Source organism: Gymnogyps californianus, chromosome 2 (genome assembly GCF_018139145.2).
Source record: "Gymnogyps californianus isolate 813 chromosome 2, ASM1813914v2, whole genome shotgun sequence".
In the NCBI taxonomy this organism is placed as follows: Eukaryota; Metazoa; Chordata; class Aves; order Accipitriformes; family Cathartidae; genus Gymnogyps; species Gymnogyps californianus.
Genome location: NC_059472.1, coordinates 100,452,703 through 100,479,498, shown reverse-complemented (window position 1 = coordinate 100,479,498; position 26,796 = coordinate 100,452,703). Strand labels below are relative to the sequence as shown.

The window sequence follows — 26,796 nt, the reverse complement described above, 5'->3', positions numbered from 1 at the left end:
ACAAAACAGAAAAATCCCCAACATTTCTTTTTGCCCTTCCTGAGTTAGCATCTAATGGAACCACATGAGAGCACCCTTTCAGAAGTATGAGAGAGGATGCTTTTTCCACTCAAGCTCACCCAGACAAGCAAGCATTCCCTGTTTCAGGACAAACACACATTAAGTATTAGTAGATAGTCTTTTGAACCAAAAACAAATAAAACCCACACTTGTTAGTAAGGACAAGTTTAGATCACATTGCCTTCTGCATTAATCCTGCTACAGCAAGTTTCTGCATGGTTTTCCTCTGCTCCCTCCCCAGGAAAAGTCAGGCCTGCTAGGACAACAGCCAACATGCAGTTAATTAGATAAATATTCAAAGCTATCAACCATCTGCTTCCAGCACTCAAGGCATTAACCTTTGCTGCTCAATTCATCTGCCCTGAAATGGTAAAACAAAACACCTGTTAACATAGGGGGTCATATAATATGCAAAACACTGATCCTGTAAAGCTCATATAACTCATCTTAAAACCAGCTAACAAGAGCTGCTCTTCATATTACTGAACCATACCCTTTTATCACTCTAATATTCATCATATAGTTTTTTTTTAATATATATACAGGTGGGCAAAATATCTCTGTTTTTCCCCATCTTAAAGAGATCTCTCAATCTCCACTTCTTACTAGGACTTTCATAATGAAACTTTTAAAACAGCAGTGATCACTTAGTGTGCAAAGTTTTATTTTCAGCTTAGCCCAACATCTCTCCCATTGAAAAGTAAAAAGTTAGCCTTGCTGGAACCAAAAGTCCTTTTTAAAGGGGAAGCAGAATCAATTTGCTGTTGTCATGTAAGAAGAGAGTTAACTCTGTCCCAGCTGAAACCAGGACAGCTGTTCTCTTTTTCAGCAGCTTGTTGAAAATATTCTGATTTACTAGATACACACTCAGAAAAGCAAAGGGGGGGACGGGGGGAACCACATGCCAAAGCCTTTTCTACCTCTTATGACTGCACCTTCTGTATGCAGGCAAAGCAAACTAAACCAAACCAGAGCTCAGTCCTGATCCTGTCCCACATCGTTTCCATGGACCTCAATTAATATTATGTCCTCTCTCAGTAATGCTGTTACATATTTGAGGCAAATCTAAAATGTCTTAGTCTCTCGCGCACTTTTTAGTGCTGGAGCAATTAATTCGGTTACCTCCCACGAGAAAGAAAAAAGAAATCCCCCAACAGAAGGCAGATGAATGTCAAGTAGCAGAGGCAGCAAGAACCCCGACCACACAACCCCAAATTAATTGCAATCCAAAAAGTTCAGCTAAAGTAGTCCACTATTGGTCAGTCTGCTTGGATAAGTCACAGCTATTTTTCCAAGGAAAAGAAAGTACACCTAGCCTAGTGTTTGAAGTCATAAAAAAGCACACTACAATGTCTCAGACTGCTTCCGTTTCCAGTAGTCGTCCGCTATCTCACCACCGTGTGAACCACAAGCTCTTAACGAATTGTCACCAGCTCTTTCCTTTGGCAAATTCAGTAGGAGCATTTTCCACCTGCAGCCACACTGAATTACAAACTGTTAATATTCTAATTCCACTCCGCCATTCACATTCCTTAAATTCATATATGCAGAGGTGGATTTTATTCTTTTCCACACCATAACCCAAGCTAGATTTTAAAAATCTTTATTTAGTAGCCTGTTTTTTGAAACGCAAACAAACAGAAAACACTCTGACTAGTAAGGACAAACTAGAGGTTAACCTGCTAACCTGAAGCGTGAGTGTAATCGAGGGAGGAACTTTAACCAATGCGTTTGAAATTTAGCACTAGTGTATTCAGAATGAGACCTCCTTTGGTGAAGGGAAATCATTTTCCTCATCCTGCTAAAACAGGTGAGACATTTTCAAATAGGTTTTAACATGCTTTTCATGCCAATGCCCATAATGTGAGACCAAGCGTAATTTTGCCCAAATTTCTCCCATCCCTTCTTCTTTAAAGCCTTTAATTAAGTAACAAAACAAACCTGAAACTTCTAGCCCAAAATGGTGCCTCCATCTTCCTGATCATTCCTATTGTATCTGACCCTGGTCTGGGCAAAGAGGGGGCAGCCAGCACTAAGAGCCCAACAGGAACATCACATCCCCAAAGCAAGCATATGGCAGAACAGCATGAGAAACACTGAGAAAGCCCGATACTTACTTTTGCTAATTTTATTAAATCTGGCTGGAGAGGTTTCCTAAAATTACGCAATTTGACCAAGTTTGAGAGGAGGGGGAAGAAGAACTGTTTTGTCTTTCAACTAACATAACATCAGCAATGCAGTCTAACGAGAATTAGATCCCCTTTTTAGTGTTGCTCATTTTCTTAAAACAGGTTTCAGATGGTTATACATGTATGCAAGTTCTTGTTCTAAAATGCTGAAAAAAGACCGAGTATAGCTGTGTCCCCATTTTGGTTGATGAGGCGAAAGGTGGAAGTGTTACTCTATAAGCTACCAGGGGAGCTGTACTTTCCAAATCAGAAGTGTTCCTTGTTTACCCATATCACTGAAGTGTAATAGATTTGCATTTGTTGGCAAAGAAAAGTGTATCTTGTATGTTTAGCAATGAACTTAACTGATTTTCAGTGTCTGTAAACACTGCTTGTAATGCACCAGTGCTCCAGGAGTCTACATAGCTGGGGACCTGTAACTACAGCCCAATCAAAAAGTTCAAATATAGATATATGAAGTCATGAAACAGAGTTGGCCTCATGTCCTGGTAATATTTTCTTCTTTAAAATGGCGATCAAATATATATCAGTCCCTAATGATCTGGCTCAAGGCTTAAAGAGTATCTAAAAGCTAATTAGCCCCCTAAAGCATCTCAAAGCATCAATATCATTGAGTACTTAAAACACTCCCAAATGTGTTCATATTAAAGTCAAAAAGATCTCCAGAACATGGTTTAAAAGTTGATTTTAACAGGCCCTGTTCTTGTACTATTTTTTTTTGCCTTGTTAAATATTAAACTAAAGTGCACACAAGTTTATAACCCAGGCTTTTGCAAATCTCCGCAAAATGCAGCCATGTAAGACATGTAATCACAAGCAGTCCATAATCCTTTTATCTTCTAGACACTATACAATGGAAAACACCCAGTTCTATATGGTCTGCTTTTTCTCTGCATTTTATAACATCATGTCAAGTAGCTTTTAACATTCTCTTTTACAGCAGACATGGGTGCAAGAAAAGGAATGCACTCAAATGCATCAAAAAACCTTCCACTAACAAACATCATTTAAATCACAGAATCCTTCACCAACAGCTATGTCTTCCATCAACCTAAGACAATAAAAGCATGGATGACAATATTCAATAAGTTTAAAAGGAAGGAAAAAAAAAGCTTACCAGCTTGGTAAGTTTTTAAATGAAGACTTCCAATTCAATACAGTTTTCGTTCTAAGCTTATAAAAACCTTCTGCAGCATTTGGAAGCCAGAAAGCACAACGCTATGCTCCATGGTAAAGCTTAACCAACTATGTAACAGTGAAACTGGTATTGCTCAAGCTGAGAAATGTTAACTAGTAAAATGAACTTAAAAATAAAATTCATTGAAGTGTTTTGTAATACGGATGAACATAGCTATATGAAAAACAAAATCTCAAATGCTGAAGTAGAAAACCCTTCTAGAAATTTTTGCCAGAAATATGTGAACCTCAAACAAAATCATCCGTTAAACACAAGAGAAGTATTCAGCGTTTTCAACTAGTTAATTTGTACACTTCATATCAAAGATTAGAGTGCTTTCTAAAAAAAAATTATTTCTTCATTAAACAGAATGAGCTATGTTAAGCTACAAAATTAATTTTAAAACTAATTTTGGTTAATGGTGTGTAATTGCTGAGATCTTTACAGATCTCCCATGACTGTAAAAATGTAAGCATTGTGCATAAATCTATCCCAATCAAGGCTTTGATGAAGCCAGAGTGCAGCAGTCGCATAAGCTTCTCTGGCTGTTCTTAGAAAAGAACTGTGATTTGAAATTCTAGTTAATAGATTTATAGCCTCCATTCAAAAATAAGTAACTCCTATCATCTGGGGAAGATGTTTCTCTTGCATAGCGACTATAGCATATAACTTGAATGCAAGTTATTTCCTCAATCTGTGAGCATGTGAGCCTTTCACCATGGCAAAATGATAAGACTTTCATCAACATTATCTGGAGTAATTTAGAGGGTCTGAGCAAGAAGGAATATTATTGGCAACTTCTCTTAAAAAACTCAAGTGCCAAGTTTTCTCCCACCCACTGAAGCCTGTTCCACTGGCATTTTTATTTCAGAGAGTCCAGCTCCTCCCCAGATTTCTTCAATACAAGAAGAGTGGAAAATAGCAGTACTCCTAGCTACAGTTCTCAGTGCTGTTCTGTTACCTTAAGTACTCCGACAAAACCACTGAAAGTCATGGCAACATACTATTTCTGCAAAATACAATAAACAGCAAGGCTATGACACTCATCTCAAATGCAGTGGAAGTGATCTTATGCTAAGAGGATCTACAAAATAAAGAGCTTTGAATTACTTATGTTTCTGCTTCCAGAGGTACTTCACAGCTTAAACTTTACTGTATGAACAGTATAAACAAGTGTAAATCACAGTCTACTTTCACACTGGAAATATTAGTAAAAGCAAAAGGCTTAATGCTGCTTTAAAGAAAGTGGTAACACTGTTCTAATTCAGTGTGTAATTTTTGGTTTTGCTCAATTTGCAAAATGCATCATATAAATTACATTCACAAATGTTAACAAAGAAACAAAAAACCTTTCAGGGTTATTTTCACTTGCAAAGACGACAAGCAATAGAAAGTTATTCTTATCTCTTATCTCTGAACAAGCTTTTGTATTTCTTAAAGAATAACCTCCTTCTGTACTTAACATCAACACAATTGCATTCGGTGAACAGAAACTCTGTAGCATCCAAAGGTAATCATGCCTTTTACTCTTCAACTTAATCCACTTAGACCTGAGAGCCTTAAACAATCCGCATGGTCTAAGATCAAACTCCTGTTAAACTACCATTTCAACAAATTCTGCAGTTTTTTATGTTCCTTCTAGCATAAAGTGAGATCCCACACATAGTGTTTATTCATGAATTGGTGAAAACTGAAGCAAGGTCAGAACTGGAAGCCACACAGTGCTACTTGAGTGCTAAAAGCCCTCACATTTCTGTCACAACTCATAGCTATCAGAAATAAAAGGGTTGAATACACCCTGGAGCATGCCTTAAAGTGAACGCAGCAACATATACTTAAAAGAATGTGCTAATGTCACATATTAATTATATATAGTAACAAAGATTATTATAGTGGTCAAACTTATTCCATACCATGAGACAAACCATGAACACCTCAACGGCATAACCACATCATACTTCCCCAATGACATCGTTCTGGCTATTTTGATAAGAAAGACCCCAGAATCCTATCCATAATACTTGAACCAGCAAGAGAACTTCTTAGGAAGCGCCAAAGTCCCTGAACACATAAGTAACTTATAACAGCACTCAGGAAAGATCAAGCAAGGGGGAAGATAGCTAGCTACAAACACACAACAGTCTCTGAATTTTTGGAGGTCATTAGGAAAAGTGGGTTACGTATCTGAGATGTAACAGTCAAGAAAGCGTATCAGAGCACATAGAAATCAATGTCCTACAAGGACAAACTCCCTCAATGAAGTATTCCAAGCACTCTGCTGCCTTCAGTGCAGGAATGCATTCTCCAAAGGAGTCTTGCTATACTGTATCTGACTAGTAACTGGAGAAAGAAGATATCTGCCACTACTAAAAGAATGTGAATAATTATTTATTCATAATACCCCTTTCCATAAAATACCTTTAACTTCCGATTAACTGAGCTACAGGATAAAAAAAACCCAGCACTGACAGAACCAGTTGTGGTAGCAGACAAAAACTACCTCCAGGTAAGGCAAAGGTCCTCGAATCCAACCCACCTCCATGCACTTGATTCCACAAACTTGTATTTGAGGTACTATGTCATTACAGGCTTTAAAAACATCACAGTCTTTCTGTTTAACGTGACACCTTGAACAATGTGTTTTCGGGGACACTTTCTGCATAAATAGTATAGCAAAGATACTAATGGTTGTGTTTAGGTTTGCCAGGGTTTTCTGAACTGTAACTTAAAATTCAAAGATCCTTCTGCTTAAATCAGTGTACACAGGCCAATTAAAAAGCACAAGATCAAGGACCAATAAACTAACACCCTATCTGGGATTGCAGCCATTCACAGACACTTAAGACTGTAAGAACAGGTCAAGATAGAGAGGTATTTCCCGTGGCATGCTTTCCCTGCCAGGGGAATCCACCACTTTAGCAAGAGTTCAATACCACTAACAAAAACTGATCAGAGCGATTCACCACTCCTGGATCTTTCCAAAGGCTGCTAATTCCCAGGAATGCCCAGCAACTACTTTACTAAAGCACAATAAGTATATCCATCACCAACCAAAATACAAGCCCTTGACAGAACAAAAGCACTTCTTTTTCTTTCAGAAGATAAATTCATTGCAGGAATGTATTTCTAAACGCCTACACAACATACCCAAGAAGAGTCACATCTTTATGAGGACAAGTAGATCACTCACAATAAATACTGAGTTAACCCAGATGAACTATTTTCTTTATAGAGTTTTTTTAATATCAATTTTAATGAAAATGAGATTTTCTTAAACTAATGTGTAAGCCTCATGAAGCTCAACAAATGGATACTGCAAAGCCCTGCCCCGGGAAAGAATAGCCCCATGCACCAGGACAGGCTAGGGCTGACCAGCTGGAAAGCAGCTTGGCAGAAAAGGCCCTGGGGGTCCTGGTGGACACCAAGTTGACCACGAGCCAGTGATGTGCCCTTGCGGCAAACACCACCAACCTCCTGGGCTGTGTTAGGCATTGCATCACCGGCAGATGGAGGGAGGTGATCCTTCCCCTCTGCTCAGCCCTGGTGAGAGCCGCATCTGGAGCACTGGGTCCAGATGAGACAGGGACAAACTGGAAGGGGTCCAGAGAAGGGCCACAAAGGTAACCAAAGGTTTGGAGCATCTGACGTACAAGCAGAGGTGGAGAGAGCTGGCACTGTTCAGCCTGGAGAAGAGAAGGGTCTGGGGAATCCCACCAACGTGTATAAACACCTGATGGGGAGGGGGATGGGAGAGAGAAGGGATGACAGAGCCTGACATTTCACAGTGGTGCCCAGTGACAGGACAAAAGGTAACAAACAAATTGAAATACAAGATATGAAGTTTAAACCTAAGACAACCCTTTTTTACTCTAAGGATGGTCAAACACTGGAACAGGTTGCCCAGAGCATTTGTGGAGTCTCTCGAAGATACTCAAAACCTGCCTGCACACAGCCCTCAGCCACCCACTCTAGCTGCCCCTGCTTTGAGCAGGGTTGAACAAGACAATCTCCAGGGGTCACCGACAACCTCAGCCATTCTGTGATTCTGCGTATGTAGTATTATCTGTACTACACTGTTACATCGTAGGGATAGACAAAAGGGACATAATTTATTCATCTCTACATATACCATGTCATAAGTGATTGCTTATCAACTGCACAAGTAGTACCGTACACCCATACTAGCTCCTGTGCCCTTGTCTCCCTCTCACCCCTGTACTTCATGCTCCCGCTTCCCCCTTACAAGAAGCACATGTTCTCATTTTGTAACAGCTGCAAACTGGAGTCATTTAAACAACCAACCATCTCCTGCTCCTCCTATCCTAAGGTAGGATCCAGCCAAAACCAGCTACTAACAAGTCTTTCATCACAAGTGTTTTCATCCACAGGGTAACATGCACTTGTGAATTCTGGGAAGCTAGGGCTGGGGATAATGTATATTCTGTGATATTTAGCAAAGTATTAAAACAGAAGAACAGAGTTACTGCAACATAACTGAGCCCCCCTATACCAAATGGGGACTGTTTCTCTGTGGTGTTCTTTGCCTCACTTCTTAATGTTAGCTTCTTCCTTCTTTTGCTTCTTTTTACTTGTTCAAGGGATTATTTTTCTTTGCCTAGCTATTTGCTTTACACAGTCATCTTAGTCTTCATAAACTTGCTTGATGGTAGTTACCTGCTTTCATTTATTCTATTTCCTACTTTTCCTTGAATTAACCTTCATTTTTTTTGAAGGATACTAATTATTATTTTTTAAACTCCACCTACTTAATTATACTGGGAATTCTTTATTACTATTGTCTACCTCTGCCTTTAATCTTGTTTTACAATTAACTGAGAATAAAATCTGCACAGGAAAAGCTCTCAATTCCCATCCATAAGCTAATGGTCTTTAAGCAACTCTTTGCCCTCCATATCATCACCCTGGCTCAGCAGCTTCAACTTTATTGATACTGAAGAGTAGCAGACTACTTTAAGAGCTACACAAAAAGGCACATAGATTATACTGTCAGCTGGCTTGTATCAGCTATATACACATCTGCACATCCAATGCAAAGGTTCAGAGATTTTGGGAGTGGTTTTGTTTTTAAAAGAACATCAGATCAAAAAAGGTTGAACCTACAGGACTTGCTGGGTTCCGACACATCCTTTGGCACACGGTATTAGTGAGGGATCAGCTTCTCAGTCATTTTTCAATCACCAGCGTGAACACGCTACCACTGGTTTGAATCAGTGCATTTTAAAGTCACATATGCAAGGAAAGTTACATAGCAGAAACTGTTGCAGAGGGCAGAGAATAAACAAAACTGAAACACTTCTCCCATATGACATTCATAATGCTATATAACACTTTGAGCCTGATTTTTTTTTTTAATTTGAAAGAAGAATCTTACTGTGCTGAGTATTAATTTTTCCACTCAAAGTATTTTTGCGTTGACAATCCAAGTAAAAAATGTTTAATTTGTTACTCAACCAAGAAAACAAAGATCTCCATAGCTACCAACAAACTGTTATGATAGGATATAATGGCAGTTAGTTTTGTATCACCCAAACTTCATGCATTGGGTTTGCTGCTGTAACAAATTAAGATGTATTTGGGAGAAGTTGTGTTCTTTAGAGATACAAGCTTTCCTCACTCTCCTGAAACCCAAACACAGTAGTAGTTGCTCTTTTCCAAGATTTAATCTTTCAGTTCCAAGTCTCATGAAAGACCACCCACATATGATTGTCTCGCCTACGTTTAACGAACATTATAAAAAATGGTCAGAAACAACAACAAAAGTTGTCCTTCTCCATAATTAGGAACTGCCAGGATCTGAGAGTAGAGAACGAATGATGTATGCTACAGGAAAGTAGTGACTCTCAGCAAAGAGAAGAAATAGAGAGCAACCAGCATATCTGTGTGTCACAACAGAAAGAGCGTAGGGAGAATTAAGGAAAAAGGGGAATAAACCTAGGCTACAAAGAACATCAGGCTCATTAATAGAGTGGCAACAGAAACATGAAGTTCAAAGAAATGGTTTTGGTCATTTGCTTTTAGTTAGACCCTCTTTCTTAACCAACTCTATTCTACTGGTTGAAGGACACACACCATACCACATCAATTCTGGCATGGGATTAGTAAAATAGAAAGATGGCCACAACTGAACTGGAAAAGATCTTGTCATCAGTTCTGTTGGCCAACACACACTAACTGGAAGTATTCTGGGAATAGCTTTTTGGGGTTTTTTTGGCAACAGTAAAAAAAGCCAAAAAGCCAGTCTCATCACCAAGTGCAACACCAGCAGCCAGGCCGTGAAGCCCTCTGAGGGGCAGAGGAAGCTTCTGCTGTGCCACCTACTGCGGGCAAATGGTTTCTGTTCCAGGTTACAGCCCCGGGACACTGTGAGTAACTCCAGCACTGCAAGCAGATAGTTTATATCCAGCTTCTCTCTCCTCTCTACCTTCCTGAGCATGCCAACTGCTTACTAAGAACTATGTTTTTCTAACGAAAACGGATTTCAACAAACAGTCCATCTGCAGTGCGCCACACTAAACAAATGACTGCATAAATAGCCACACTTGTTTACTAAAGGTAAAATCTACAAGAAACATACCAGTTATTTATTTATACTGGGCAATGACAGCTGTAAGTGTACAGGTTTTCCAGTTACTCTCATCACAACTATACTTCTGCAGAAGTCAGAGGCAGAAGTCACTACCATGTCATATTTTTCAACATCATCAAAATCTTAGAGATATAAAACACATTTTTCACAAGACTTCTATTATAGGCTAATCAGTTCACCTTTTAAGAAAACACATAGCGAAACAGTTTGCTTTAAGTATGTACCTGATGCCCTTTTAATTAGAAGGGCCTGATTATGTAAAATTTAAGTAGAGGAAAAAAGAAACAGTCTAACAATTCACACTTTCGAAAAAACAAATATTCAACTCTTCAGAAGAATATTAAAACACTGTCTTGAAAAGTGGTATAGAAGCCCCTATCTAAATAGGTCAGCAATTCTCCTAAATAAGTGTATTGACAATCACTTGCAAGTTATAGCTAACTAAAAAAAAAAAAACACCCCACCACACTGCACCTTACATATCCATTCTAGAGAATTCACCATTGTAACACTCAAACTCAGCACGCTTCTTGCTCTAAAACACAAAATTACTTCTAGATTGAAAATATGAAGCTTTTAAAATTAAAACATGCAATATTCATTGATAAGTATCTTTTTAGGGAAACAACTTACTTGATTGAGTTTCTGAAGTGGTCCTCAGCGGGATTTTTTACCGTACAACTGTTCAGCAACCATAAATCTGCTTCAGCAGAGTTGTCTAGAAGACAGAAAGATACAAATCTGTGTTAAGAATTATCCAATCTGTCAACTCCTACTTTATATCATATAAAAAAGACCAAACTTCGCCACTATCAATAAGTTGACTATTTGCAAAGTGACTTTATATTCAACATTTAAAACAATTATTCTTGGAAGGGTTTTTTTGTTTGCTCGTTGTTTGTTGTTTTGTGTTTTAGAAAAAAAACAAAACCAAAAACACACACAAGCATTTCCATTGTACTTTTTTTTTTTTTCCCCCTAAAGGAAGAATGAACAGTTATCTCATTTACCAGCTGAGATGCTACTAGGTTGCACATCATGGAAAACAAAGTTAAGAAAAACGGTCGCTACTCCCAAAAATGCATACTCCTACACAAAGGCAAAAAGATCACCAAGATACATAAAGGTGCTTTTTAAATTAAGTGGTCAACAAAAGCAGGTTTCACTAATGAAACAAAATCCCTGCTTCAGCTCTACTGTGAATTGGTACTACAGAAGAGACAAATCAGAAATTATAAAACATGAATCTCTACTAAAAAGAAAGGTCAATGTAGGTAATTTGGAAAGAAACATGCATATTTCTAGTTTACATTATATCTTAGTTATGGTATAATTATAGTTCATTAATTTTCAGACAAAAGATATTCATGCAATGAATATCTGCCTTCATTCAGATAAACATATGATTTTCTTCAAGAACCAAACTTTTCTGTATGTTCACAACCTATTGATATCTAAACGCATTAACAGAACTGAATCCCTGAATTATCTGTGGAAGCACGTATATAAACTCTAATGACCTATAGTACAGAATTACTAGCATAGTTATTTTTCTTGTGAAGTTAGAGCTTCTTTTTTCAAATAAAAGAAGGAAGATAATCCATCTCAGATATTCAAGTGCTCTAGCATTCATCAGAATAGCTTGTATCAGTCTGGATAAGAAAATTTGTGTCACTTGCTACTATTCAGTACATCCTGAGTATTGAAGTATTCACTGAGGTATCTTTAAATAACATAAACCAATGAACAACGAATAGAACGAAAACATCATTTTTAGGATGCTTTATTCGAACTGACATCCTACTAAAGCAGAAGAAAGCTTGCAAAGATTTAAGCACGTTTACATATGCACTCATCATGAATGTATCCACATAGGCGTGAATATCTTTTTCCCCCATACACATCCTTATGACTCTAAACGCTAAAGGTGAAAAATCCTTCCTTCTGTCTCACTGCCATTTTCTCCAAAGAAATGACCCTTTACAATTAACTATCAGTCACTTAACCTAGGAAGCAGGTAAAATGAAAATAACACAAAATAGCAACCGAAGGACATACTTATGTTAAATAAGAGAAAACATTCAGAAGGTTTCTAATCTTTGTTGACAGAGATGACACCATTAACTTGGATCAAACACTTGCCTCTTCTATGACAGGGAAAGGCTGCAAAGGAATCATCAAAAATAACATTCAGACCTTTAGCTATTTTAAACGTAAGGCAAATGTACCAATATCTGACCCTGTCTTGACAGGCTGGGAAAGAGGACCAAGTTCAATTTTAGTCTATACAGAAGTCAAAAAAAAAAAAAAATGGAACGAGCCAAAGAATCTCTTCTCCAACCCAGGCTGCATGAAAACAACGTTTTCAGAGTAATGAACATACTATTACTGTTAGAAAGCTACTTATAGGTAAAAAATTGATTAGGAATGACGTAGAGAAAAGCAAAGAAAGATACAGTTTCAAAATGAGAAAAAGCATGATCTCTTGGCCTAGTCAAATTCACCAAGTATAAAAACAAACACATTTTTAAAACAGTTTTCCAATAACACTGCCAAAACTTTGTATTTCTTATTCTTTTCAGCAGCATAAAATGTTTATAAATTCAGCTCCACACCCATAACACACTCACCTGAGAATTGGGGTGGGGGGGACATGACACTAAATAACATTGTAAGTCAGACAGGAGGCTGGGAATACATTTAACAGACAAGAGTTTCAGTAGCAGCCATACATCACTGTAGAGCATAACAATTTTCAAGAGATGTCTTTATTCAGAGGAGAGATGACTTAATGCAGAGAACACCAATTCTGGGCTTGGTTTCAACTCCTCCTTGTACCATCGTCTCCACATGTGAAGGAAGAGATAGCCTCACTGTGACAATACTTCTCCCCTGAAGCTAAAATAAAACCCCTTTCTTCAAAACAGCATTGGAAAAACTAACATATTTAAGTTTAGAAAGACCTTACATACTAACTCAACAGGAATCATTTCATACAGCAATTTGGATTGCAGGCTAGTAATATATTAGTTCCTTGATTGGGAGCACAACACTTGCACATATTTTACACATAGGACAAAATCTCCCAAATATATTCAAATTCATTCCTTCACAGGTTTCACTCTCTGCAGAACAGAGAGCGTAGAATAAAGGCTTCTGCAGAATAGAACCTTCTGAGCAGTTTGGGGAAAAGGAGTCTCATTAATGTATACATCTAAAAATCATTTAAGAACAATAGAAGTGTAGCAGAGGCTTGTCCTCTCCTTACAGGAATAGTATTATTTTTATCATATTTAGTTGTTCTATTTCTGTATTTATTTTTAAATCTTTTTTCTTATTAACTCTAATTCTCTCTTATATGGACATATTTACATACAAGTTTTGATTATGTGTATACAATACACACACATTTATGAGTTATATGTATTTATTAATAAGAGTTCATACCACAACTCTTCAAAATTATAGCTGAATTTTCTTAGTTCTTTACTGCACTGTTCATACATAAAATAATTACATGCACTGGTGTAGATTCACCATGGTCTACTGTATTTTCTCAAGCAAATTTCAGTTTAAAAAAAATTCTTTACCAACAGGGCATTTTTGTATCGGGTTGCAAGAAAATATGCATGTTTACAACACTGTGGGGGCAACTTGTCAGTGGTCACATTTTGCTTTCAGAAGTTTTGACACACTTATATTAAATGCAAGGCCTTGATAGACGTGCTGAAACAAACATGGACCAAAACACCAGATCAGAGTTGGCATCTATAAACAAGATCTTGAGGCTTCATAATCAGTAAGTATTAAGCAACACCAGAAGTAAGGGTTCTTTATTTGGGGCAGGGGGATTGGAGGGACTGGCTATATGTATATATACCTATATATATGTATATTAATCAGTGTTCTGACATGAGTAGTTGCTGGTGTTCAGTGTGTGCCCAAAGAAAGAGTAAAGTAGCTCTGACAAATAAGCTCAGGCTTCTAAATACATGCCTACATGGGCAGGGGCAGAGAGACCTGAGGTTTCTCTGTTTCTACTCCAGGAAGACAGACGTGAAGTATTTAGGTCTGGGTGGTAAACAGCGTATGAATGTAGCGCTGTGCCTACTAAGGCAGCCCATGCACCCTTCCTTGGAAGGTCTCCACCTGCCACCTTTTCCAACTCCAGCTTCCACCTTGTAAGATCACAGTGAAGCTGAGATTCATTCATTCAGCAGGTTGATGCCCATCGTTCTCAGAAACCTCCATTGGACCATGAGGTTTTGGAGAAACCTCCAAAATTACACTGAAGAACAGAAGCTTGTGTTTGGGAACTGTGACAGATCTGACTGAAGAGGACAATATAACCTTTACAGAAGGTTTTCCAGCAAGTCATACATACTGTGACAGGCAAAATTGAAGCAAAAACCATAAGCACAGTGAACATCAATTATGCTAGTGAATATGAGATATAGGCACCCTTTTCTATATCCTGCAACAAACTTCTCTAAGTGGATCTTCTTTCTTCAACTTGTTTTTTCCATATATTCAGCCTAATGATACTTTTAAATGACGCTATTTTGCTGCTGACCATTTTTTGATGAGCTACTTAAACAGTTTCCTGTATGTTAAGACATTTTTAGAAAAATGTTATGTCAAATCAGCATTGTATTAAATGCTCAAAAACACAACTCAAAACCATGGCCTTTTTGCATTGTGACATCTTTTCCATAAAAGAAAGGCTACACTGGAAGTAAACCACAAAGTCTATCATACTCTCTGCAAAACAACATAGAGTACAAAGAAACCTAAAGGTCATGGAAACTTTTGAACACTTAACTTAATTGGGAAGCTCTGGAAAACATGAATTGGCTGCATTATGCAATACTAAGAGGATAAAATGGCAAGAGTCTGAAACATCAGTATACCTACAAAGGAAAACAATATTTACAATTCTTTTCTAACTAGCATTTTTGGGTTTGTTATCATTTTAGAAATCATAAATCAGCAGAACTTCTTAAGAAGACTGTAGTAATACTATCAGTTGAAAATTAAACAATTGACTTGGTTTTGCCCTGGTGTTTTAACTTAAGTCTTTTTTCTTTCAATTCTTTTTCCAAAACTTTGTTTTCTTCCAGTCCCCCCCAAACCACATCTCCTTGAAAAATCAAAACACACAGAGCACTGAAGTAGAAGAAACACAGAGAGTGAAGCCCTAAAAGAATGGCCCTTTACTTTCTTCAGCACATCACTCCTCTCTGCACTGAAACTGCTACCAGATTTGCTCAGCACTGCTTGCTCAAAAAAACATGACTCAATTTGTATGACATCCTTTTAAATCCTGTACATCAATCTGTGTAACTTCAGTCTGAAAGAAGATCTTTCTCTATAATCACAGAAGGCTCTCCCATGGCCTTTTCCTCCAGCTCTCCTTATCCCTGTTCCTAAGCTCTCTGCGGGTCATCCTTGTTGCCCTTTCTGATTTCCCTTTACTTACAACTCTCTGGCACAAGATACACCTCCAGTTTCTCTGTTTTCATGTGCTGTATTCTAGCCTCTGTTCCCATTTATGGACCTCTTCATTAATGTTTTGTCCTGTGCATTCTCACTTCCAAAACAGTTCTGCCCCCTTCCCTCGATCCCCTGCTTGGCATTTTATGCTCTGGAGCCAGACCCAGTAACACCCAAGTTATGTATCTGTAGCATGTGCTCACAACTGGACTCCATGTGAATCATCTCCCCTAAAAAGACACAAAAATCTAAGCATGAGGACATCTCACAGCCAATTACAAAAGTCATCCAGTATCTTGACTGGAACAAAGTTACCAAACTTCTTATTTTCTTTCAACATCGCTGTGTCACAGGAACCCACTCTCACGCCCTGGGTTACTGAAATTAGGTGCTAGTTAATTTAATGATTTCTTGGGCCACTGGGCATCAAGGGACCTCAGCAAGTATTGGGAAAGAATCTCTTTCATAAATATTAGTTCAGAAATGCTGTGAGTCATCAGTGCAGAAGGAAGGTACATCTTCCTCCGGGGACATTAAGTTCAGTTATTTGTTTCTAGACAATAGGCTTTGCTTGGCAGAGGAAAAATACACAACAAGGTTGAGAAGAACAGGAGAAAGCAATTTTTTTTTTCTTTTTGCTTTCCAGACCTTTCCTTGGCACACAAAATACTTAGTTACCACTTGCTAGTTCTCAATATTTCATATCAGATATAGTTAACTATCAACTTTCATATAACATCTTACAGAAAAGATTCCAAACAAACACTTTCCCTTTGTCTGCTCCCTCAACAGCAACTACAAATCAACACCACAAGTTATCATGAACTTCCAGATGGCATTTGTTTGAAATCTCAGAGCCACATTATCAGTTCCCACCTGCGAAGACCTACCATGCACTTACCAATGATACAAAACACTCAAATGCACGCTGACAGTACTAACTTTGCAGATTGCAAATGTCTTTCAAAACAGTCCCACTTGTCTCTTATCAGCAGTATTAGCGACGTAAAATAAAAAAGGGTCAACGTGATTGCAACATGACTTCTGTTTTCTCTTTGAATTTCTGAGATACTCTGGTCATAACAAATTACTTCATCCACAATTAATGAAAATACAACAGCTTGGCTCACCCTGCGAATATGTTATTTAAAGCTCCACAAGGAAAGACAGGCTGCTTATCAAATCAGGTAATGCGGACAGGTCTTCATTAAAAAAATAATTCTCCCATCATACCTCTTGCCCTAATTTAAAGTGCAAATATGCAAAGTTGTATTTTATTCTCCGTTAACATTTTCATTACTGAGCTCATTGCGCAAGTAAGCTTTTCTGTTTTCTCCTGTTTTTAAGAAATTGAGTATTTTTAGTAAATTCATTCTTGAGTGTGTAGACGTCTCTCTACTGCTGGATTACAGACAGGTTTTATAAAGCCTTCCAGATCAGGATGCTGTGTCCGGTATCAAAGGACACTTCTCTCTATCCAGCACCAAAACAGAGGTGCACAGGGACTGTCCACTGAAGACATCAAATGAGTAGGAACTGAGCATGTTTGAGCACATAACATCTAGTTAGATCAACTAACAAAAAAAAAAAAATACACTATTCACTGGATTCAAAATACTACCTGTTAAATCCTTGCCTCTCTTCATTTCAGTATGACAGACAAATAACTCAATTTTTTTATTTACTCATGCATACTTTCAGGTCTGTCTGTGACATTTCTAAAAAAATACTGTTATATTTCCAGTCACCACTGAAAGCCCATTCCCAAATAAGTGTACTGTAACACACCTCTCTTTTCAGCTGTTTAGGTGATAGCGTGCAGCTACTGGGACAAACTACTGAACTACCAGTTGGTGTCCCATTCAATCTATTCATGACCAGGAGCCTTGCCTTATCACTCCCTCCAAACAACAAACTCCTTCAAAATATAGTAAGTTTGTGGCTGGAGTTAGCCAAGGCCAGCAGAACAGCTTATGGAGTCTGCTGCTATCACTAAAACTAAGGGCAACTTTGAGGTTACTCAGAAGATATCTTTTAACTAGAACTTGAAAAAATACAATAGCTGAACAGTTGAACTAACATTAATATATTTATACATAGCATAGACAAAATAATCTGTATTTCAGAGCATGCACATTAACAGAATCCTTCAGGCCTGGCACAGGTGTACTGAACACAGGACACAGCACAGAAGAAAAGGCACATGAGAGAACAAATTTTGCTTCAAAACATCAACTATGATAAACTTTACATTCCCCTTCTACTGTGTGACCATCAGTAGCACATAGTCTTATTTCCACTGGGATTTTGAAGTGAGTAATCCATTCTCTAAATACCTTCCACCACTGCTCTAGACACAGCACAGGCTGCAGCTTGGGTCCTAGATGATCCTCGGAGTAAGCCACCTTTTTCTCCCACTTTCTACACACTTACATCAGGCTTACAGGCTACTCCAGCTGTACTCCTGCCTGAAGCAGCCCGGGGTCTGCACTGCAGCACCCAGACACACACAGCTGGGTACAAAGGCTTCAGCCCATCCACCCTTAGCGACACCTAAGCTGCACAGTCATGAACAGGAGAATTAAGTATATTTTAAAGATATACGTTGTAACAATGTCAAGAGTCCAATTAGATTATAACTTTCATTTCAACTCCTTCTGCAATGTCCAGATGATTTTTCTGCCTGTTTACCCAGCACAGACAACAGGAATTGACAGTTGCTTTGCTGTTTTGTTCATCTTCCCTAACTCACTAAATTTTCCATGCATTAAGGCACCTAAAGATACTTGAGGTTGTAAAAAGATTTAGGTTTAAAAGGCTAAACCTAGAAATGTTTCTTTTTGAAGAGCAACAGGTAATTACATCCTAAAATTTCCGTACCCATAGGGCATCTCAATAATTTCCTTTCAATTTTTTCCCCATTTGAATGTTAACTTTCCTAAGCCCACAGCTACCACCACATCTGCAGCCATCGAACATCTCGCGCTTTTTCCAATCAAGAACGGGACTGATCATTTCCACATCTTACCTGCTCGCTATCTTTGTTGATCAAAACAAAATACATAGTTCAGTTACATCCGTCTTCAACTCTGGGTACAGTGCTGTGTGCCATAAACATTTGAATTTGTGCTGGATTTTATTCTACATTCTACAGTTCCACTTGTCTTGTCAAACAGCTCCCAGATAGACATCTTAAAGGAAAGGTACCTCATTTACAAATATAGATCCATGACCACATTCAGACGAAGCTTCTTCCAACATGACATGAGCTTATGGGCTACCTTCTTCTCATGGCTCTTTGTTGATATCAAATAGTCAAAGGTGTCTCTGCACATGGTGTTATATGCCAAAGGTGGAAATGGTAGCCTGAATTTTAGCTCATTCCTTCAAAATAAAGACTTCACTACTTTGAGAAAAGTGGATTACACAACTATAGCTTGAACAAAACAAGACCTTAAAACAATAGAGGAGAAATCTCATTGCTGGCTAAGAGGTGTGTTGGCAGAAAGCCTAAGTATAGCCAGGGTCTGTTCAGCACTGTACCACCTAATGTTAAGGCACTCAAATTATCCTGGGCAGCAGCAGATGCAGATGCCATGGCATGGTGTTCTAAGGTGGGCATTTCATCCTGCTCTTGAGCACAAGCGTAATCTTGATGCTTTCCAAGAGTCAACTGCTCCTTTCACTTCACTGAAGACTTAATGATCAGTGTAAATAATTTCAATATGAGAGTACTAATGAGTGATTTATCAGTCTCACAGGGGAAGTCCCACTACATTAGAAACAAGGTCAAGTAGCCTGTTTTAGCCAGGCTACACTACAACAACATACAAATAACTCCAACGACTCATTCTGATGATTAACACGGGTAGAATTTGTTTTGTTGACAGAATTTGGAAGAATCCCAGAAAATCCTCCTCCTCTAAGTCTTAAGCCTGCTTAATCTTCCAGAAATAGCACACACAGTATGATTCAGTGCTTTTTTGTCTCTTTATACTTCCTACATACAGCTTCATACGCAAAATACAGGAGTTATTCAAATGATCAAATACAGACTGATTGCTTCTATCTTAGTCCCTAACAGTCCAAAGTCAACCATCAACAAAAGTCTTGCACAACACCGTGCAACTAAAGTTTCAAAACACATTGCAAATATTAACTGATTTACCTTCAACACCCACATATTAAATATGCACCCAGCCCTACACCAATTCCTTTTCATCTTATAAATGTAGACAAGTAGTTTCAGAGTTGCTATAACTTGATCAAGCCACACAGGGTGTCTATGCAAATAAGCCAAGATCTTAGCCAAGTTGTCCCTGACTTCAGGCCTGTTCATAAACACAAAGCCATTGCCTAGATTCCCATGCACAAGCTATTTCAGTCTACATTGTCTACAGGCCAGATCAGTGATATCCAATAACTTTTTGACAAGTTTTAAGGCATCCCCAAAAACAAGCCCTTCAGTAATTTGGGTAGCATAGCAAATCAACAGAAAACACTGTAGCAGCAGATCAAATTGAGTATTTTCTATGGGATAAGGTAAAAAAAAAAAAAACCAAAAACCAGACAAACAGAAAAGAACCCAAAAAACCAAAACAAAAACAGATTATAATAGTTCTACTAACTCCCCATGTGTGCTCAAACACAACTCTTGCAGATGTGTTACCGACTGTCTTAGAGCATCTACTGAAGTCTAACTACTGCCTTAGAAGGATGACAACTGATGTGTGAGCTCCAGAAGAATCTCTAGCTTTCACAGGGCCCACTGAAAAACAACTGCGTTCTCATTTTTGGTACAACACTTCAGAAGTCTCCACTTGCTTTATCTATAGTCTCAGAAGAAAGCTTACTTAGAAGTGATTAAGAGGATTTGATTATATTTTACAGATGAGAGTTTCTAAACGGCTGGTAAAATTTAAATTAAACTGATGATGTTGAGACGTGCAAGACAAAAAATGCAAGTCAGAAATGTTGTCTGAACTATTTATTTTGAAATATCACATACTGTGATGTTTTTTAAGGTATGAAAAAACACTGTAGTCGAGCATAAGCAGCTAATTTCATATGCTGACAGCAAAGCCACAGGTGAATGAAAAATGAAAAATTTATGTTTTTCTGTACATGTCATGTGATTCCATATGAATTTGCTGTAAACAGTAATAAATATTTCAGAATCAAGAAAGACTGACTGGAATCTGCCCCAGGAAGATCATTTTAATCTCCCTTAGGTGTAACGCTCTGACAAGCCTCACTTAAACAAATGCTTCTATCTGCAGAGCTAATGAAATGTTAATGGCTCTCCCTCACTACGTCTGTGGGGAGAAAGAAGAAAATATAAATTGAGAGTTGCTTCAGTCCTGTCATGCACCCAGGTAACAACCTGCTGGGCTAGGCACAGCAGACAGAAACCAAAGGCCTTTATAAAATGCAATGGCATCACTTGAATTACCTACTCGGTGAAGCCTCTCACACTTCTAGCCCCTGCAAGCCACAAGTACATCCAACAAAAGGAAGCTCAAAGCAGTAAAGTAGAAGATTCTCAAGTACAGCATAATTCCCAAGCAAGTGAGGAAGAACCTTTGCTTCTTTTCAAGCGTAATATAAAATAGATCTTACGTAATTAAATGCCTTAAATGAGACCATAAATGCATAATGTTAATCTGGAGAGCAGTTTCACTCCACAGATTTCTTACTTTTTCAGCACACCTATTCTGTACAAGTTGGCCCATGGGACTGAACTTCCTCACTTCCATAAATTCCTAATCTCCATTCATTTTCACAAAAGCCAGGATTAGAGTTTTGCTGTAGTCTGCAAATTAAAGCTAAATTTCATTCCTGTATCTGTTTCACAATCTTTTTTCTCTAAATTCTGTCTGCATTAAGTTGTACCTAGAAGCAATTTATTGATTTCAAATGCCTTGCTTCCACTTATTTCTCCTGATACCTAATGCCACAGGGAATATGGATTTAGGTTCCATCTATCACTTTTAAAAGATTTAAAATATATAAGCTATTTGAGCCAGATATGTCCAAACACTTATTAAATTGTAGCTTCTGGCTATTTATTGACTTTCTCAGAACTACCTTCACACCTCATCTATTTCCTACTTTATCAGTTTTCTGAAAAGCAGGAGATACAGGCTTAAGGTACCATACCCAGCAGCCAGATAAGCCTTGGCTGTGGTTAATTCCTAGCCATCATCCCCAGTTCAGATTATCAGCAGAATTTAGTGCTTGTGAAAGCTCCAGACTGAGCACAGCGGAAATTAAAGTTCACTCTTTACACACACAACCGATAGATGCAGCATGGCAATCAGCAGTGCAAGCTTCTTCACAAAATCCCACCAACAGGTTTCAATTATGTTTTGTCCACAAACCTTTAGGACAAAGTAGCAGTTGTACTTCTACTGCCCATTTATCCAGAATAGTAAGGAAGTCTATTCATGGGAGAAGAGGAAAGCAAAAATGCACTGGGAAAGAAAAACAAAGACCAAACACAGGCAGATGTGCGAACATGCATCCCAGCCCCACCTGCCCTTTCTCCATGCCCTGACTCATACTGAACAGACACGCCAGCCCACGCAGCTACTACAGCAGGTATGCACCCCTCTGCAGTCTCAGTATCCATTCAGACCGTTTCTCCAACGCTTTACTTGCCTGTGCAACTGAAGTATCTAACAGCATCTAACTAAATGAACAGGTGAGGACAGAAAACAAGACACTGGTCACTCAAAGCAGTCCCTTAAAGAGGTTGAATATTTCTGTACCAATACAGAGATATCCATTACAGCCTTACACATGATTTCTCTATCCTGCCTCTTCCCAATCTTGATTGCAGGCTTAATTAATATTCTTGTGAGAGAGCCAGTTTTGTTAGGTTCCTGACATTTGTACAAATAAACCAAACAGAAGATATTCTTCTAGTACTAATAAGGCTGCATACAATAAGCCTATTTTGAAACTTTCAACAGCATTTACAAGTGCCAAAAGTTCAAGTATGCTAGTTTTGCATAAAGAATTGTGGCTTTATGGCCCCAGAGTGGTCCAATTTAATCAAGCACAAACTAGTCAAACACTAGTTTGAGGCACCATGCATATATTATTTGATGGAGCTCCCAAAAATAAGGAGGAGATCATTTTGACAAACAAGACAAGGTGGGTGTGTGTGAGGATCCATTTTCTCATCTTATTTGGAAGCAACATCTCAAGATTTCAAGCGCTGTCACAAGAAGTGATGTTGATGTATTACAGCAGAGTGAGCTGCACTTTCCCAGTGCACAGTGCTGTCTAGCGGTTTTCCATTTCCTTCAAGGAAAAGGCAGGAGATCTGCTGGAAGAGCTCCACAGGCCAATGACATAAGGAGTCAAAGTTTTTTGGGTTGTCTTCTCCTCCCCTGCCCCAGGCTCCATACTTGGAGTGTCCTTCTTTTGGCTGGGTTTACCTTTGTCTTTCCTACTTTGAAGGTAAGGTAAGGTAAGGAGTAACAACAGAAAACCTACATTTCACTACACAACTCAAAGTAGCCAAGATACTCCAGAAGCCATTTTCACCTTTCTCCTTTCAACAGACTGAAGATACTCCACTTTCTTCCTTTTAAGGCTTCAAGGCCTGTAGTTATCCACAATGTATTTTACACTTTCTATTGTGAGAGGGATCTTTATGCAAATTCCTCTTTTTCCATGTTGATGCCTCAAGTTTAATCTGGTATCTCCCATGATCACTATCTTCCTTTGTATATTTCTATCTTATGACTTCACTGTCTTTACAGCTGTTTTCATTTAGCACATGTTCTCTAATTTACCTCTTCTTGGCTTTCAAAGATGAATTTTAAAAATAGCATATCAAGTTCCTACAAGTCACACAACCCACTCCCCTGGCACATTATCCACTCAACTGCTTGATACTGACTTTTTTTAGAAAGCTTTTGGTGAACCCTAGTGGTAAAACTTAAAGCAAAAAAAAAAAAAAAAGCCAAAAACCAAAAGCAAACTACATTTTTTTTATACTTTTAATATACGAAGGCAAAAATGCTTATGGTCAAAACTACCCTTTGCTAAATGGTAATGATCGCTTCCAATAGGAGAAGACATAAGCTGTTTCTGTTACCACACCTTCAGTCTTTTCAACATTTCAGAAGAGCAAGGCCTAACAGAAATGAATAAAACATTGCTAGATATAAAGGGAAGTGGTACAGTGGCAAAAGAGGACACCAGGAGGTCCATGACTACATGGAAAGCCTAGACTACCTACCTTCAATTCATAAAGTTATATGGTATTGGTTTGTAAAATAAAATAAATAAACTATTAGACCCTGTTCAAAACCTTGAGTGACTTCCTCTCTTTCTGCTCCCCACTCTCTTTTTACAGTATAATATATACTTAACTTTTTTCCTTAAAAATAAAAATTAATATTAAAGGTAGAGCCTTACTAGGTGTCATAAAATAAACAGCTGACTCATTTTTTTTTCACTTTCTGACACACAGCATTTTTTGAAGTCCTATCAGTAATTACTACAGATGTGCTTCTGCATTTTTAAACATTATTTCTAGACACTTAATGGCTAATCAAAAGATTTATCTGTTTGAGGAAGTTTATTGAAGGCCTCTGTTCTTTCATGCAGGCCATAACTTCAGGAAATTCTTGCAAGGCTTAAACTATTCAAAAAGTTAAGGCATGCACTAAAAAGGTACAGATCTTTCATCATTACGCTCAGGCTGAAGATCTCAATTAAGTACGGGCAGTAACTGTGCGTCAAAAATACATCAAAGATGACACCAACAGCTTCTGAATTTTCACAGGGCCTCTGTTTGAGGTTAGGAAGAAGACTCAGCTTAAGACCATGTTTAGGAAGCACACAATAAAACCACAGAAGTGTACACTTCTTTCAACATATTACTATCCACAATAAAACGTGCACAAAATTAATGACTAGAAAACATGCCACTAGAATATATAAACAGGCATGCTTACTGACCAACACATTTGAAACAGATGATTAGTGAAATAGATAGTTAAGTGGTAGAATTTAATTGCTTAAAATCCATTTACTAAAGCAAGTAAAAGCCAATTATAATATTCCCCTTCCACTGACACACAGGAGTCTTCTGCAAAGTATGAAGAGTTGAGTATTTGCTAGGAAACTGAAACCCCTAAGATCTGTCAAATGCAGATATTCTGTACATCACACCTTCAGTTTCACAGCAAGATTTCAGTTTCAACGTATGCATTAAAGTGGTCATTTGCAATTAAGCAAATTTGATACACACTATTAGGATGACTACTTCAAATAGGAAAAATTATAACGCCTCTTTCAAGCAGGTGCATATTTAACTCCAATGCCTTCGAAAAAAACAGAGTGTGTATCGTTCCTTTAAAAGGTCACTGTTCATGAATGTTTACTACTTCATTTTAACAATACACTGCAAATATGGTACCAAAGTCTTCCAGTTGCTTTTGTTTCCCTATTTATTTGGTAATTGCACATCCAATGTCTTTTTACCATGCATGAAAATATTAAAGGAATTTTACTAGCAGAAGTAATCCTAGCCAGCAATTATTTGATATTTGTTGCCCACATATGGACAAAATTTAATTAATATAAGTACAAATAATCAACACATGTCAGCCTAGAGGTAAACTCCAATATGAGCTGTAAGGTTGTTTTGGTTTGGGTTTGTTGTTTTGGTTTTTTTTAATCCCCTCAAAGAAACTGCCACTGCATTTAAAAGAAAAATTCTAGAGGAAGTCCTTAAATCCTTCCTTATTTTTTATGCATGTATTGCCACAACAGAGACAGCCATTAGCCAGAGTATTGTCTTCAGTTTGTTTTATTTTCTGATGCATTAAATAATCCTGTAAAAACATTGAAAATACGTGTATCTTACATTTTTTGGTACACTGGTTTTGCTCAAAGTGTATCCAGACATGCAGTGTCAAGTTTAGTGTTCCCAGCCTCATAACACAAAGCACTACCACAAATACTTTGCAGAGCTACACTACAAATACATGGGCAACTAGAGGAGTCTTGCAAGAAATGCATTCTCGCTGTGGTTAAGAATTAATGATGAAAAATTGAAAGTGGTAGTGTTTACATTATACAAGACCAGCAGTGAATTTGACCTAAAGAATAAATAGATGTGTATTTGCAAAAATGGTCCTGCCGTTGAGGGTACAGTAAGAGGTACAGAAAGATCTGCAAGCAAACAGGAAATTAATTCTTTGCCCACCAGACCTCTCAAGACATTGAATAAACACAAACTAATATAAAGCATATGGGTTCCACAAATATAAGTACACCTTATTAGGGGGAAAATTACATGGAGGAATGGCAAGATACAGATTACTAAAAACATACTCAAAGTAGCACATGATTTGCAGGAATTCCCTCAGGAAGCAAGCAAGTTTCTGACAAATCTCTAAGAACCAAGGACTCTTAGCAACCCTAAGGACTAGCAGACTCTTCCAAAAAGCACTAAAACTTTATTTCATCAGTATCCTGAGCTACCTAGTGTCCAGCAATATTTCCAGATATTTAAAACAGAGCCATTGGCCTGCGATGCTTACCTAACAGAGTACCCTTGCACACACCAGAAAAGCCAAACCAGCCACTCCACTACGCCTTGTAATCACTCAGGTGAGACAACTCATGGGCTTTGGAAGCCAGATCAGCTACCACCCACCCCACAGAAAAGCGGTCCTCCATGCCACCACAGCTTTCACTCCGTACGAGAACTTCACATCATCATCTATGAGAAACAAGCTAAAGTTTCTCTCCTTCCCCCAGAGATAACCATTTTATCATTCTTATCTTCAGGGATATGTGACTGAGCAGCAGTTCTCAACCTGTATTTACCTTTGAAGTCAGCTGTTTCTATTTCAGAGCTTATATCTGCGTATCCAAAAGCACATCTACTTCTTCAACTACACTTGATTATCCAATAAAACAGTATCAGCCTTATCCATAAATGTTGTACAGATTATAAAGACTTTTATGGGGTGTATTTTCCAAATCTACTGTTAGCACTTCAAAGGTGATTAACCACCTTGGAACCAAAATAAAAATAGGAACAGCCACCAAGACTACTCACAAAATAAGTAGTTTAATCTGGTGGGGGAGAACACAAATGAGATCATTCACCAAGTCAGAAAGTATCCTAAAAAGATACAGCAGCATTTAAAAATGTAGAAAATATGATTAGATTAAAACCAGTGTTTAGCTACTACTACTTGAAAACAATGAATTGTCTCAGACATGATGTTAAAACC

General features: G+C 38.0%; 1 protein-coding gene across 1 annotated transcript in view; it reads right to left on the bottom strand.

The window, feature by feature from the left end:
* Positions 1–26,796, bottom strand: part of CDKAL1 (CDK5 regulatory subunit associated protein 1 like 1) — a 430,322-nt gene that overhangs the window by 349,241 nt on the left and 54,285 nt on the right. Inside the window, exon 5 of the mRNA XM_050891512.1 lies at positions 10,667–10,751. Coding sequence (XP_050747469.1) covers positions 10,667–10,751 — 85 coding nt within the window. The remainder of the gene's footprint in view (positions 1–10,666; positions 10,752–26,796) is intronic.